Source organism: Galleria mellonella, unplaced genomic scaffold, assembly GCF_026898425.1.
Source record: "Galleria mellonella isolate WM207_F2 unplaced genomic scaffold, CSIRO_AGI_GalMel_v1 utg172, whole genome shotgun sequence".
Lineage (NCBI taxonomy): Eukaryota > Metazoa > Arthropoda > Insecta > Lepidoptera > Pyralidae > Galleria > Galleria mellonella.
In genome coordinates, this window is record NW_026442015.1 from 4,998,490 (window position 1) to 5,011,082 (window position 12,593).

The 12,593-nt window shown below is 35.6% G+C and overlaps 1 protein-coding gene across 3 annotated transcripts in view; it reads right to left on the minus strand.

The window, feature by feature from the left end:
• Window positions 1-1,968: 1,968 nt before the first annotated feature.
• Window positions 1,969-12,593, minus strand: part of LOC113512713 (fatty acyl-CoA reductase wat-like) — a 30,137-nt gene continuing 19,512 nt past the window's right edge. For all 3 annotated transcript variants that reach the window (XM_052893157.1, XM_052893156.1, XM_052893158.1), the window contains exons 5-14: window positions 10,049-10,174; window positions 9,393-9,538; window positions 9,068-9,177; window positions 8,434-8,511; window positions 7,241-7,364; window positions 6,730-6,855; window positions 6,116-6,235; window positions 5,663-5,792; window positions 4,924-5,051; window positions 1,969-3,344 (exon numbers count right to left, since the gene is read on the minus strand). In XM_052893157.1, the coding sequence (XP_052749117.1) occupies window positions 3,257-3,344; window positions 4,924-5,051; window positions 5,663-5,792; window positions 6,116-6,235; window positions 6,730-6,855; window positions 7,241-7,364; window positions 8,434-8,511; window positions 9,068-9,177; window positions 9,393-9,538; window positions 10,049-10,174 (1,176 nt within the window). In that variant the 3' untranslated portion in view covers window positions 1,969-3,256. The remainder of the gene's footprint in view (window positions 3,345-4,923; window positions 5,052-5,662; window positions 5,793-6,115; window positions 6,236-6,729; window positions 6,856-7,240; window positions 7,365-8,433; window positions 8,512-9,067; window positions 9,178-9,392; window positions 9,539-10,048; window positions 10,175-12,593) is intronic.

Here is a 12,593-nt window from a genome sequence, read left to right on the forward strand (position 1 = left end):
GGCTCGGCCTTAACTAATGAAATTTTCACGACAACTAGTCCAATTTTATCGTTAAAAATTTTCTAAATATATTTTAATTTAAGAACATTCGGATTATTTTACGTATATTTTAGTCGAGAACGTTCGACTAATTTCAGTTTTCACTTCGCTATCAAGCTCTAGCTCGCGTCATGGCCACTCATAACCAAGTGTCACGGATGGTTCCGAAACTAACCAAGCATTTTCGATTAAAATACACGTAAAGTAATCCAGGTTTTTTTACTTGTCTATGAAAATACTTTCCAATTATGCAAAATAAATAGTCTTAAGTAATATTATATATAGTTTAATTATAAAGAGGAAAGATTTGATTGTATGTTTGTAACCAATAAACTCAAAAACTACTCAACCGATTTTAAAAATTCTTTCACCTATATAAAGATACATTATCAGCAAATAACATAAGATATATATTATATTTGAAAATTCTATCTACCTGTCCGAACGATGTAGTGTAATTCTCATAAGAGATGACGATTTGAAAGAGCTTGTAACATCTCTGTTTCATAAAGTTTTTTTTTTTTATACAACTTAGAATGGCAAATAAGCTGACGATCCACCTGATGGAAAGTGGTAACCGTCGTCAATAGACATGAGCAGTATCATGGACATAACATAGTATGTACCCCCATACGTTGCCATTCCTGAGGACTCAGGTGTTATTCCTCTGTACCCAGTAAATTCACGTCATATCCCATCCTTCAAACCGAAACACAGCCATGCAAATACAGCTGCTTCACGGTTGAAACACGAATGGGACAAAGGTACCCAAGCAATCGACTTTTGTACAAAGTCTCCCTCTGGTAATTTATTATTTCAATTCTATAACGAATTGAGAACTCGCTACTTTTAAATAATTTTGAAAACATAAACATATGTACATTTTCTTTTCAATCGACTTCAAAATGAAGGAAGTTTTCAATTAGTTGTATTTTTTTTAAGTTTGTTACCTCATAACTCTGCCTGTTCTCAACCGATTTGGATTTTTTTATCTGAAAAGCTATGCTTATAGATTAATTTTATAGAAAACTTGTTAAAATCCATTCGGTAGTATAATTTTTAAATAAAAATACCTAATATTGCCATAGTTGAAATATTGTGGAACACAACAAAACCGTATATGTAAACAATATATTTTTTAAACCCTATGGCCACTAAAGCCTATTCATGTCAGGTAAGTTGATCCTCAGGTTTGTTCTCAACTATAAAAAAATATATATATATTTCCAGTAAAAATATCACAAATATGGTCCTTTGGAAAATTTATCAATATCCGTTCATTAGAAACTATTGAAAGTTATTCCAATTTGAAAATTAGAACATTTTTTTTAAATCATAATAACCAATTTTGACACATTTTAAGTAGTTTTTTGGAACACAATTTTTATTACTGAAAACACACTTCCGTGTGTATGCACCTTAATATTCATTATTTGGTAGGTAATTACTTAACCAATTAAACAAATATAAGATAATGTTTAATGACATTGCGGTGGCGCTATCTAAGTAGGTATATTATTACACAAAATCTGTTATATATAAATATAAAATATTCCTCTGTCCATCTGTACCTACGTTTTTTTTTTATGGATGATAACGTAATGGTAACCCTGTAAAAGCCTAACTGTCGTTGCTAAGCCGCCTGCTAAGTGTGGCAATTACTGGCAAAACACCCCTTATGGGGATAGCTTATGTGTATGGACTGTTAACGGCTCAAATAATAATAAAAAAATAATAGCAAGGATATGACTTTTTTTATACCACGAAGGTGGTAAATAAGCATACAGCACTTCTGATGGTAAACGGTCACTGTAGCCTGTGGACGCCTACAACATCTAAATATAAAACTTTAATATAATGATAATATAATAATTAATGACTATCCATTTTCGATTTTTTAATGGGAATTAAATTAAAAAAAAATCAGTATACTTAATATGTGGGTTTAATTTCAGAAAGAGACATGTTTTTACATTTTTTCTTTTTATTATAAACATTTTGTTATATTGTACAAAATAATACCAAAAACATAGGTACATTCACAATTTCTGAATTGAGAAATCTAATGTGTCGCTTACACGCAATAAATTATCAAGTAAACTAAGTAATACTTAAGTAAAACTATAAATTAGTATATCTCAATTAAAAATTGGATGCCACCTCACGTGTGTTTACCAAGATTAAATACATAATGACTAACAGAATTGATATTTTTAAGGACAACGAAGAATCTGGCATCTGTTATATTTAAAAATTAATAAATACAGTAGAATCTCGATAAATGAATATTAAAAATTAATAAATACAGTAGAGTCTCGGTTATCCGAATATCGATTATCCGAATATTTGATTATCCGGACGGGACAGGACGAATCGGATCCAATACAGTTGTTATAACTGAAGCGCATCAGAGACTTGACCGCAATGAAAGATGTGATTCATTACGTCAAAGATTATTAACTAATTATTTCCAACCAAAATTTCAAATTACATACATCGTAATCTTTATGGCTCGTATTTTTTTTTTATATCTTGTTCTCTAAATGACGTATGTAAGACACTTTACATTATATAAAAAAAAAATTATACTTATACTTTGATTTGACTTTAAAATCGATTATCCGGATTTTCAATTATACGGAATACTCCTGGTTTTATTTGATTCGGATAATGGAGATTCTACTGTATACATTTCTAAAAGTCTTCATAACGAAGCGTGACAAATTGTTTCTAAATTTTCAAAAACAATTGAAGTATTTTCAATGTTTCTAATTGATTATTCGAAACTAGACGGTCGACGTATCGGAGTAGAAAAGGTGACCTCTTGTTTTTCGTCAGCAAGAGACAAGATTTTCGCAGTTAAAAACATCCAGGAACTTTAACTAACTAAATCTCTAATTAAAATTGTTTTAGAGATACCATCTACTGTACTATTTATATAATTATGTATTCAACTTCGTAATTTGTATTTAAAAGTTGATAATATTAAAAACTTTAAAGGGAGTCAGTGGATGCAAGTGGCTCAGGACCGTTCCTTATGGCAGTCTATGGAGGAAGCTTATATTCACCAGTGAACAGAAAACGGCTGAGTTGATGATGATGATGATAAATGTAAAAAACAGAATGCCAGATTCAGATTTAGAAGTGAATAATGCCCTTAGTTCGGTAACATAGTATGTACATTTATATACATTATCAAATATATATATATAATACACTAGCATATACTTGATAGTACTGACCACAGTGCGTACAGCGCCAGGAAGCAAAAAATAGTTTTCACTACCTGATGTAGGTAGTATAATCTGTAACAAAAAAATAAATAAATAAACCTAAGAACAACCTAAGAAACTAAACAGAAGGAATAATAAAATTAAAACTGTAAATCATATGGTTGCCTCCTTTTTTCTTATGCAAATATTTTTTTTTTATACCATTGAGGTGGCAAACAAGCATACGGCCCACCTGATGGTAAGTGGTTACCCTAGCCTATGAACACCTGCAATACCAGAGGTATTACGCGTGCGTTGCCGACCCTGAAGAAACCTCTTTACCCCCCTTTTGAAGAATCCCATGCTGTAGTCTCTTGGGAAAACCTCGGCAGGGAGCTCGTTCCACAACCCGAGTGTTCATGGGAGGAAACATCTCTGAAACTGCGCAGTACGCGACCATTGAGGCAAGCCGTACGATGGTAGAACACGCAGAGTGAGGCAAAATCTCTCCTAAGACTTAAGGGTTCGATATCGCTTGTAAGCCTGGGATCATCGACAATTCTCATAGCTCGTCGTTGCAACAAGGCGAAAGTTTCAATATATGGCAATAAATTAGTAAAAAGAGGACAAAAGATACACCATCTGTTGCTATTTTTGTCAATTCGTAACAGGCTAGTGATGTATAGAAAATGTCATACGGCCGTATAACCCTACCAAATTCAAATATAACCTGCTTGCATACTTTCTACATAAACTGTGTCGAATATATAATCCGGTAATGTAAATGAACAAAAATGTTACATACACATTTTCTATACACTGTCCTGCTATGATTTTGACTTCACTTGTGACAAAATTAATATTGATTCACTCTTATTTCAGAAGAAATTGCATGCATCTACACATAGCGTAATGTTTGTAGACACATTGCATTTAAAATATTTTAATCTACAACGCGCAAATGTGTCTACAAGTAGATACAAATAATCGCTTCAATCAATATCCAAATCGGTTCAGTAAATATGACGTAATTACATTGCAAAAAACACAAAAAATAACAAACCACTTAAAAGCTCTTTTGAAAATCAAATTTTTTATACAATTTTTCGGAAGTCATTTAATAATAATTTATAATTATTCTCATGATCATGACTGGCACATGTCTCACTTTTTTATGCTACTTAGAATGGCAAACAAGCTGACGGCCCACCTGATGAAATGTGGTAATCGTCGCCTATAGACATGAGCAGTACCATGGACATAACAGAGTATATTGTTTCGCCCATGATACACCCCATGCGTTGCCATTCCTGAGGACTCAAGTGTTATTCCTCTGTACCGTGTAAATTCACTGCCATATCCCACTCTCCAAACCGAAACATAGCCATGCAAACACAACTGCTTCACGGTAGAAACACGAACGGGACAGAGATACCCTACTTGGGTATCTCGACTTTTATACAGTCTCCCACCGGTTTGCTTTACCTTATCATTGCCATTTTGCTTTACCTTAGCTATCCCAACGTATCTTCTATGCTGAAATACCGTAAAATACTATTTCACGCCCGAAATGGATAAATAAAATATGTATAGATTATTACATTTGGCGTATCGTAAAAATTCTACCGAGTTTATAGAAAAAGAGGAAAAAAATTCCGGGATTTCCACCTACCTTTTCCACTTTAACCTGGCCCGAGGCAACGTGTCGTCGCTCTCCTTGAATATGTACCGCCTGATGCCCGCCAGGTACTCCTCGAAGTAATCGTCCCAACTCATCTCCTTCATGCTGAACGGGAACAGCTGGGGAAAGAAGAACACATCTGTGGTATAACACCTTCTACCTTCATAGAATTACGCGTGACAGTATTTATCATCTAAATAATTTGACTAGCAATATATCTTCTTCTCCTTCTATCACAACTGCATTAAATCTATGAATAAGATATATATATATATATATATATATATATATATATATATATATTCTAAAGACAATTAAAAAGAAGAGAAAGAAATGTTTTGGCTTCCATTCCCCTTATCAATTTTTATTACATATCTAATATATATAATAAATCCATCTGGCCAGATAACTTGATAGGGGGGAAAGGGATTGTTAGTAATGGAGACTGAGAATCCCATTGTTAGCAATATACCCAACCAGGTCGACCTCGTCTCGGTTCTCCCTGAAAACTATCATGGTTAATTCCTGATGAATTCATCATGAAGTGCTAAATGGTCTGTTTTCATTCTCATCTATCCTTGACTGGTGCTCCGCCAGCGTATCCCGTAAGCGCAGGCGGGGTTACCATACCATTTTCACCCATAGAAAAAAAAAACTTGATATAGAATATGCATTTTCTAACCACATGTATAAAGAAAAGTTTGAAGAGAAGGCAGTACTTGGCGCATACCTGCTTATCACTATCAGAAGTCTTCTGCCAGAGTTCCCTTGTATTTCTATTGCAGAAACTGATCTCCCGCATGCAGAAGTAGGTCAGCAGGGATGAGAACTTATGGACCTTCTTATATACCTTGAGCATTCTGAAAGAAATTAAAGTAACTTGATTGATATCATCATCATGGTATTATATCAATTAATAAACTGTCCACTGTTAAATATAGGCATCCCCCATAAAAGGCATTTTTCCAGTAGTTGCCACGCTCAGCAGGTAAGTTGGCAAGCGTAGTTCCTTAGCATAGTAGACCGTTCTTTATGGTAGTCTATGGGGAAGGCCTATGTTCAACACTGGACAGATAATGTCTGAGATGAAGATGCTAATGATGTTGAACAAATATCTGCAGACAAAATGTTCATCATCTGTCCAGGTTAATCATTAACTACCAACATGTTAGTTAATACTAACTTGGGCTTCCTTCCTATGCAGAGAGCCAGCACGTCAAAGAACGCGCCAGGCAGCAGATGCAGAAAGAATATATAAATTTTATACATTAGAAGTGATTTGGTCAGAGTTACCGTCAGGTACCTGTAAATAAAAATAATAGATTAATATTACAGTATAACCTCAAACGAGCATACGACCCGACCTATGTTGAGGGATTACGTTGTAGTAAAATTATAGGGTACAGCGTCAAAATATCGTTCGCAACGATTACCACTGGACATAAAAAAGTATACTGTTTCGCCCATGATACTCGTACCTCCCATGCGTTGCCATTCCTGAGGACTCAGGTGTTATTCCTCTGTATCCTGTAAATTCACGCCATATCCCACCCTTCAAACCGGAACACAGTCATGCAAATACAACTGCTTTACGGTAGAAACACGAATGGGACAGAGGTGCCTAAGCAAACGACTTTTGTACAAAGACTCCCTCTGATATAGCCTAAGAGAGAACCGCCTCTTTTTTGAAGTCGATTTAAAATACCAATATATTAATTTGACATTCATCACCACACCTCATATCTCTTTTGGGATTTAAAATCTTGGTCAAATAGAACAGGGAATGCTAACTCTTACCAGACAGCGTTCAAAGATGGATACTTGTCGACCATTGCCACATTCTTCTCCATGAAGTCACCGTACGTTATTCTATTCTCTACAGAACTCACGAAGTTATATATCGGCGGTTCTTGAGGGGGTGACCTGTAAATTAATTTATATATACGTTAAAAAAAAAACAATATACTATCTACTTTTTAACAGTTAAAAATTGAATAATAAAATGGAATGACAACTCTACCCATAGTACCAATGTGTTTCTGGTAATATACACTAGTAGGGTATCATTGAAGAATATTAGTGGAGACTGAAGAAAAGTTAGTTAATCAATCACTATTATTTACAGAGAGAATGCGGAAAGGGGACAATCCATGGCAATGTCCCCGTCTTCTCTTTCTTGTATTAAAAGAGTTCCATATGAAATGGTCTCTTAAATTCAAAATACTCACAAAACAACACTATGGAAGCGGCTTATATTCAGAGGGTCATTACGATGACAGAAAATAGTAGAAGGCTGCTGAATCTGTACCTCTGTTTGTACGCTGAGCTGACGTTGGCGGCCGCAACCATAAGGCAGTTCACAGCACTGTCCACTGGCACCAGATCTGCGGTCACATTCTCATCACACTGCAATGTTCTCACTATACCGGACACTGTAAATGAACGTACATTTATCAGATCGACAGTAGTGTGCGAGCGAGTTTTGGAAGGTTCGGTTTGGAAGAAAGTGTTGGTGTTGCAATAAAAAAGGCCATGCTTTTTTTATACCACTGAGGTGCAAAAACGTATACGGTATATGAAGCACCTGATATGGTAAGCGGTTACCGTAATCTATGACCGCCTGCAATACCAGAGGCATTAGACGCATTTTTCCGACCCTATAAAATAAGATAGATAGATACTCTTTATTGTTTCCTCCAAAAGATTACACACAAGTTTACTAAACTTGTTATAGATACAAACGATTACAAGAAATAATCACAAAAAGAAAACAATGGGCGATATTATCGCTAATCATGAATGATCTTGGAAAGAAGAAACCTTTTTACTCCTTTTTTAAAGTAGCTCATACTGTCTCTTAGAAAAACCTTACCAGGGAGCTCATTCCATAATCTGAACGATGCTACGGTGATACGGATATGTGGATGGAATTCCAGATGACAAAACAGATATACATGAGGAATGGGAATAGATGTAAATACTAGGAACGACCTACACTAACCTATTATGTTCAGATAGATCATGTTCAAACTGAAGCAGAAGTCAAGAGCTTCTAAAACTTGCGTAAATTAATGAAATAGGTTATGAAAGTGCAGGAAGCAAGTAATGTATGTAAGGATTAAGATCTTTGGCAATCAGTTCTCTCTGCCTGCAGGATGTAATGAGCTCAGAGAAAACTTTGGCAGTGAGCTCATTGACCAACCTGAGCACTCGCGGGAGGTAACTCTTCTGAAACTACACTGTACATGACCATTTAGCATGTGAGGATGATAGGAAGTGATAATAAAAGATGGCCATGGGCATCATTTCAAACTATTCCTCAAAACACAATCCGCAATCAATCTGTTTAAATACAAGTCGATTTAGAACTCCAGGTACCTATATTTTTCTATTTTTATGTTATATATACGAGTATGTTTCTAGCATATTATCTTGGTCTTTTTCTATCATAAAAAAGAAAAAATAAAGAATTATTTTAGCTGCTCGAAATAGTGTACTTACCACTGCCGACTGCTATACCGGTGGGTCCATACATGTTGTCCAACCAGCACTTCAACGGCTCTTTCACTGTTGATATTACTGAAAACGTAATAGAAAAAAAAGTATTTGTAAGTATTATACTTTCGTCCGATCTTTATTTATTTCTGCGTGTAACCAATAATGAATGTATTGTTCATTTTATCCTTAAGGATTAAGATATCCAATGCCATCTTTTAGCGAAAATTTATCATAACTTTAAGCCTGGATTTTCGTCATATCAAATCAGCCGTTAATTGGCCTGGCGGGAGGGTTTCGTCAGTAGTTGCCACGCTAGGCACTCGGGTTGGCAACCGCGACTTTGGTAATGTTTTAAGAGGAACGCTGCTACTCATCCCTCGATCATTAAGTTCCATTAGTCCCCTCTTACGACATACAGGAAAGGAAGAGATGGTTCGTTCTATGCCGGAACCACATATTGAAACTTAAAATTAACTGCCAAAACAATTTTCAATACCCCAAAATATATTTCAAACTATCTGTACCTGTATCCTTATTTTGGATTCTTAGGTACAGGCACTCCGAACATAGCTCCCCATAAAACCTTTTGAACCTCTTGAATGACTTGGAGTTTCTTTAAATAGTTAACAGAACTCACCTATAGCTGGCCTAAATATGCCAATAGGCATGCCTCTCGCATTCACCCGGAGCTCCTTTTCAGCTAATGCCTTCGTAAATGTATAGGTGTTAGGCCACGCGTCTAGTATCCTGAAATAAATTATTTAACTTAAATGATTACGATTTAACTTTTCATGTCTATAGGCGACGGTTACCACTTTCCATCGGGTGGACCGTATGCTTGTTTGCCACCTCAGTGGTATAAAAAAATCCATTATAAACAAATAAGTAAACAATCAAATCTTTTTTCTTAATATTAACATAGATAATAAACTCCGATTTAAAAATATTTTGGGCATTCTTACGTTGGTAGCAAATCGCGTATTTGCTTGTCCGTTAGTTTGTCAATCCTCTGATGTAGTTGCTCGTAGTCCGCGTCGCAGGGGTAGAACCGCTCCTCCACGTGGGACAGGTGGGAGTTGGAATACGCCGTCGATATATGCATTAGTACCTGCATCAATGATTATAATATAATATACTTATAGAAAGAATTTTTAAATATTAGGGCCGCTCGAAAAACTATTTATAATATTATCACCATTCTCATCATTTCAGTCGTTGACTGTCCACTGCTGATCATAAACCTTCCAAGAAGAATTTGACATTCGCAGTATATACATATATATAAAAGAAATACCAAAGTTTAGACATAAACTCGTGATGCCCGACGATTGCGAAGCGGCCGATCTTGGTCTCATATATATATATATATATATATATATATATATATATATATATATATATATATATATATATATATATATATATATATATATATATAACTAGCTGATGCCTGCGACTTTGTCCGCGTGGTATTTATTATTTCTGTTTAGTATGTATCGATGTATATATGATCGATGTATGTATATATACACATATATATATTCTGTAATTATTGTTAACATACTGTTGGCATATCTATGAATAAATAAATGTTAAACCAAAATATTATTTCACTTACATCCAGTCCCTTCATATCCCGCGCTAGTCGAAGTAAATGCAACGGCGCCCGAACATTCGTATTGAGAGCTGCTCGGAGATGTTCGTCGAACTTGACCGTTGCTGCCGAATGGAATATTATGTTGACCTGGAACATTGCATTATCATAGTCAGTACCGGCCTAAGGGAGAGCATCTTTGGAAACTAGTACTGTCAACTTTATTTTGCTCCACAAATAATTATCATTGTTTTCTACAAAAGAATTGACTTCAATTGTAGCAAAACTAGTTGTTTTTATTTAAAAACTAAACTACTGGACCGATTTTGATATAATTTCTATGAGACCAATCCGTATGTATGCCCTTTAAGATAGAAAAAAGAATTTTCTAAATCCGTTTACAACCGACGAAGTTATGAGGTAATAAACGTAAAAAAAATACAACCGAATTGGGAACGTCCTTTTTTTTTAAGTCGGTTGAAAAAAGTAATGAATCCAACCTTGATCAATACAATGAAAGATTCAAAATTACTGTCACGGGGGAAATGATCGCTTTCATTGATAAAGGGCTCACTTAAAATGATGCTAATGATTTTGAGTTCACTTTACCCTTTGCAAGAGGGGGAAAAGGATTGTTAGCAATAGAGTTTGACAGCCCCATTGCTAGCAATATGCCCTATTAGGTCGAACTCCACGTGGTTCCCCTTGGAAACCATCGTGAACAATTCTTGTTGAATTCGTCACGCCAACTGACCTGTCATCCTCACCTATCATCCTTCACTGGTGCCCCGTCAGCGTATTCCGATAGCGCAGGCGGGGTTACCATTTCATTATCATCCGTTAAAAAAAACCCTGCGCAAGAGTTAAATTCCAAGAATCACTTGGAAAGAATAGTGTAGTTCTGGCATAGAATGGACCACGTGTTCCTTTCCCATGGGAAGCGTAAGATCGTAAGAGGCGACTAAGGAAAATTAAAGGTCGCGGGATGGGCTGAAATGCCCCTTTTGAAAAATCACCAAAGACTAACTGCTTGCCAACCCGCCTGCCAAGCGTGGCAACTACTAGCAAAATTGACCTTATAGAGAAGGTCTATGTTCAGCAGTAGATAATAATAATAATAATAAAATATATTAGGACAGAAATTTAGTGAATCAGAAGTTCACGACATGAAATTTGAAACCTCTTATACTAACAAAACGCTGAATAACCTCTTAGTATGAGAAGCTAAATTTGTCATATTTTAGATCCCTCCAGAGGGTGCTGGTGATTTTAATTTCACCCTATACAGGTGAGATACTTTTGGCTACGGTAACCGCTTACCATCAGGTGGGCCGTATGCTTGTTTGCCACCTCAGTGGTATAAAAAAAAAAATAGTACTTTAATTTCATTGCCCAGCCCCCAAAGACTTCGGTATGCAATATATTTTTTTTTATGTAACTTAGAATGGCAAACAAGTTGATAGCTCACCTGATAGAAAGTGGCAATTGTCGCCTATAGACATGAACAGTACTAGGAACACAACAGAGTATACTGTTTCATTCATAACACCACCAATGCGGGGGGAAAGGGATTGTTAGTAATGGAGACTAAAAATCCCATTGCTAGCAATATACCCAACCAGGTCGACCTCCTCGTGTTTCCCTTGGAAACTATCATGGTTAATTCCTGATGAATTCATCATGATGAGCTAACTGGCCTGTTTTCATTCTCATCGATCACCCTTCACTGGTGCTCCGCCAGCGTATCCCGTTAGCGCAAGCGGGGTTACTATTCCATTTTCATCCACAAAACAAAACACCACCAATGCGTTGCTTTTCCTGAAGACTAAGGTGTTATATCTCTGTACCCCGTAAATCCACTGCCATATCCCACCATTCAAACCGAAACACAGCCATGCAAACACAACTGCTTCACGTTAGAAACACTAACGGGATAGAGTTACCCAAAAAAACGACTTTTGTACAAAGTCTCCCTCTGATATCTTAATATCTTGATCGCAGTATTTTTATTATTTGATTTATTAATTTCAATTTTAGGTCAAAACAGCCATATGTGTAGATACGGCGTTTGGATAAATCTTTGTGCAGTGTCAGTGATCTATTCACTTCACTTTCAACGCCAAGTCACGCATGCCTACCGTACATTGTACTGCTAGATTATGCATTATTCAATCTACTTTCAAATGAGAATCAAAGACCATTATAGCCAATAGCCAAGCTACTATAGAAACAGTTTGCGAAACGTCTCTATTTTTACGATAATATCTATCTGAATCTGACTATAATGTAATAGGTTGATAGTGTTCAGAAGTCCATTTGACTTATAAACTTGTAAATTACATTTTGTACATAAAAGCAACTTCAATCGTGAACTACAACATAATAATACAGCCATAAACGACAATGTTTCACAGGTGCATTGAATTGAAAAAAAAAACACTTATAATGAGGAATTGTGTGTTTGTAAATACATTTTGCTGAGCAATAAGTCAATTTTTATGAAGAGAAAAATTTTAACTTCGGACATCATAAAATTAATAAGAAGGCAACACGGGCTTAAACCCTATAG